The following is a 2,350-nucleotide window of genomic DNA, read 5'->3' as shown; positions in this document are numbered from 1 at the left end:
TCACAAAATGAGTCATCAAATTAACCACCTAATACTCATTTCAAATGACCTATGGGAATTATAAAAAAAGTGGAAAATATTACTCCTGTTTCAACTTTCCTCATCTTGAGACTGTAAATGTTGTGTTTATGAATACATTCACGTCCTAACTCAATACCGTGATCCATTTTAATTCCCATGTGTTTTTAACATCATAATTACGTATCTCGTATGATAAGTATAAAACCTGAGGATATCTAACACTCTTCTCATTCTGCATTTTCCACTCACCAAAGTTGTGTTCTTCAAGTGAAAATCTGTATGGTAAGCCTGTTTTTTTCTGTGTTTGTATGATACGATGGTTTCGTAAACATCCTATTTTAAAAGAAACATTAAAACTATTAAGAATTTATTTCAAACTGGTTTGACTGAAATTTTTAGTGTGGCAAATCTACTCATATTCTGTAATCTCGTTATAGTAAACTTTATGTTTAATAGTTTGACAGAATTACATGTTACAGTTTAAATAAAATATAAAATATCTCACGCTTAGCTTCTAGACTTTAAAACTCCACTAAAGTTTTTCGTTTGTTTGCAGATGACAATGACCATGTATTTATCACTTTCATCCATCGTATTAGTAACATTACTTCTGACTACCTCATCTTCTTCCCAGTTAAGTGAAAAACGTGGTTTTACTGACCAAGGATGTATGGGAACTTACGACAGTACCAAGCTTGCTCGTCTAAATCGAATCTGTGAAGGATGTTATAATATTTACCGGGTTCCGCTAATTCACAAGTCCTGCAGGTGATACAATAGCTAGTTATTATAGAATATAGAATGTATTGGGTTGACGGGGTCTGACATGACTTGCAATCTGAGGGTTGCGAGGTCAAATCCCCGTCGCCGAAAATGCTCGTCCTATATGGTTTTCCACTGGGCTAGCTACCCAGGTGTAAAATTTCTATGCTTACAAAAAAATACTGGCAAACTCTAAACTAGTTAGGAGTAAAGTCGTAACAGATAAAAAGAGATTGAAAATAGTGCCTTGTAACAGTAAAAATGATGTGTCTATTGATCAACATTCGTTTTTAAATTCTAAACTAATCATCTGTTCCTATAATTAAAATCTTACATTGGTACATATAAAAAAAATATCTATAGATAACAGTAAGGTTGGTTAATGAGAAAGGCAGATTTATGGAGAATAATTTCAGGTTCCATGAACCTCTACACCACCAGTTTTACACGGTACTATTGCTCTAGCTCCATCAGTAAAAGGGCGGTTAATTTCAGTTGTTATAAATATATTTTTTCTCTTTTTTGCAAAATTTTATTTTCCTCTATTCTGTTAAATGATATGTTTTTATTATTTTTGTGAAGATTCTGTAGTTCTTTTGCTAAAGATTAAAATTATGAAAATATTTCATACATAGTTATACTAAAGTCGATATTTTAAGTATTCTACCCTCTACTTATACTGTTACAATAACTAAAACGTGTTATTTTTCACGTTTTGCAGAAGACTGATGAACTAGGTTATAATTACTAAGTACATTCAATATTTTTGTTCAGATCGAACTGCTTCAAGAACGACATGTTCACCGACTGTATCAAGGTTCTGCTGTTGGAGTCCGAGGAACAACAATTAAACAGTATGGTAGGAGAATTATTTGGAAAGAGGAAGTAATATACTTTGTTGAACTGGAATATGTTGACACGGAAACTTGTAATAAGAACCAAACTTATGTTGAATTCAGGAAATAAATGAAATATAAATAATATATAGTTTCATGGAACGTTGGCTATGTTTTATAAAGTTAAAATGTGTCAGTTTTCATGTATGCTTTAAGATTGTTACATATATTGTGATGGAAACAAAGTATCAAGAAAACTTTCAAATTTATTACTTAACGTAATATAACACTTTATAAATCATTAACAAATTTACACAATATTGATCTTACGATATAGAAACACAAATATAATTGAAAAAAACAACAACTTCAGATTATAATCAACAAAGAATAAGAAAACTCGAAATAAATTCTAATTTATAAACACAAATATTTTAGAAAAATTAAAAGTTTAACAGAATTACTGTGATCATATTATTAACATTTTTCTTCACTAAAACGTGTTAGATCCATTTTGTTTGTTTTGGGAACTTAAATGACAGCAACAACTTAAGACCCAGGAATCTGTTCATTTATTTTAGAAATTTGCTTTATTTCTGCTATATGATTCATATAGGCAATAGTAATCTTGAGCTAATTCGATAATCTGAAACAGGATATCTTTCTCTTATTAATACATTACGAACAAAATTGGAAAATATGTACATTTGGTGCAAACCATTATGGAAAGA

General features: G+C 30.3%; 1 protein-coding gene across 1 annotated transcript; it reads left to right on the top strand.

The window, feature by feature from the left end:
- The first annotated feature begins 265 nt into the window (after positions 1 to 265).
- On the top strand, positions 266 to 1,770 carry LOC111083285 (crustacean hyperglycemic hormone 6-like). The gene is made up of 3 exons (XM_022379689.1): positions 266 to 303; positions 578 to 789; positions 1,558 to 1,770. Exons 1-3 carry the CDS (start codon positions 301 to 303, stop codon positions 1,670 to 1,672), a joined length of 330 nt encoding a protein of 109 aa, XP_022235397.1. The 5' UTR covers positions 266 to 300; the 3' UTR covers positions 1,673 to 1,770.
- Positions 1,771 to 2,350: the final 580 nt, after the last annotated feature.

Source organism: Limulus polyphemus, unplaced genomic scaffold (genome assembly GCF_000517525.1).
Source record: "Limulus polyphemus unplaced genomic scaffold, Limulus_polyphemus-2.1.2 Scaffold8885, whole genome shotgun sequence".
Taxonomy (NCBI): Eukaryota; Metazoa; Arthropoda; class Merostomata; order Xiphosura; family Limulidae; genus Limulus; species Limulus polyphemus.
Note: the sequence above shows the minus strand (reverse complement) of the source record. Positions and strands in the feature narration are given on the sequence as shown.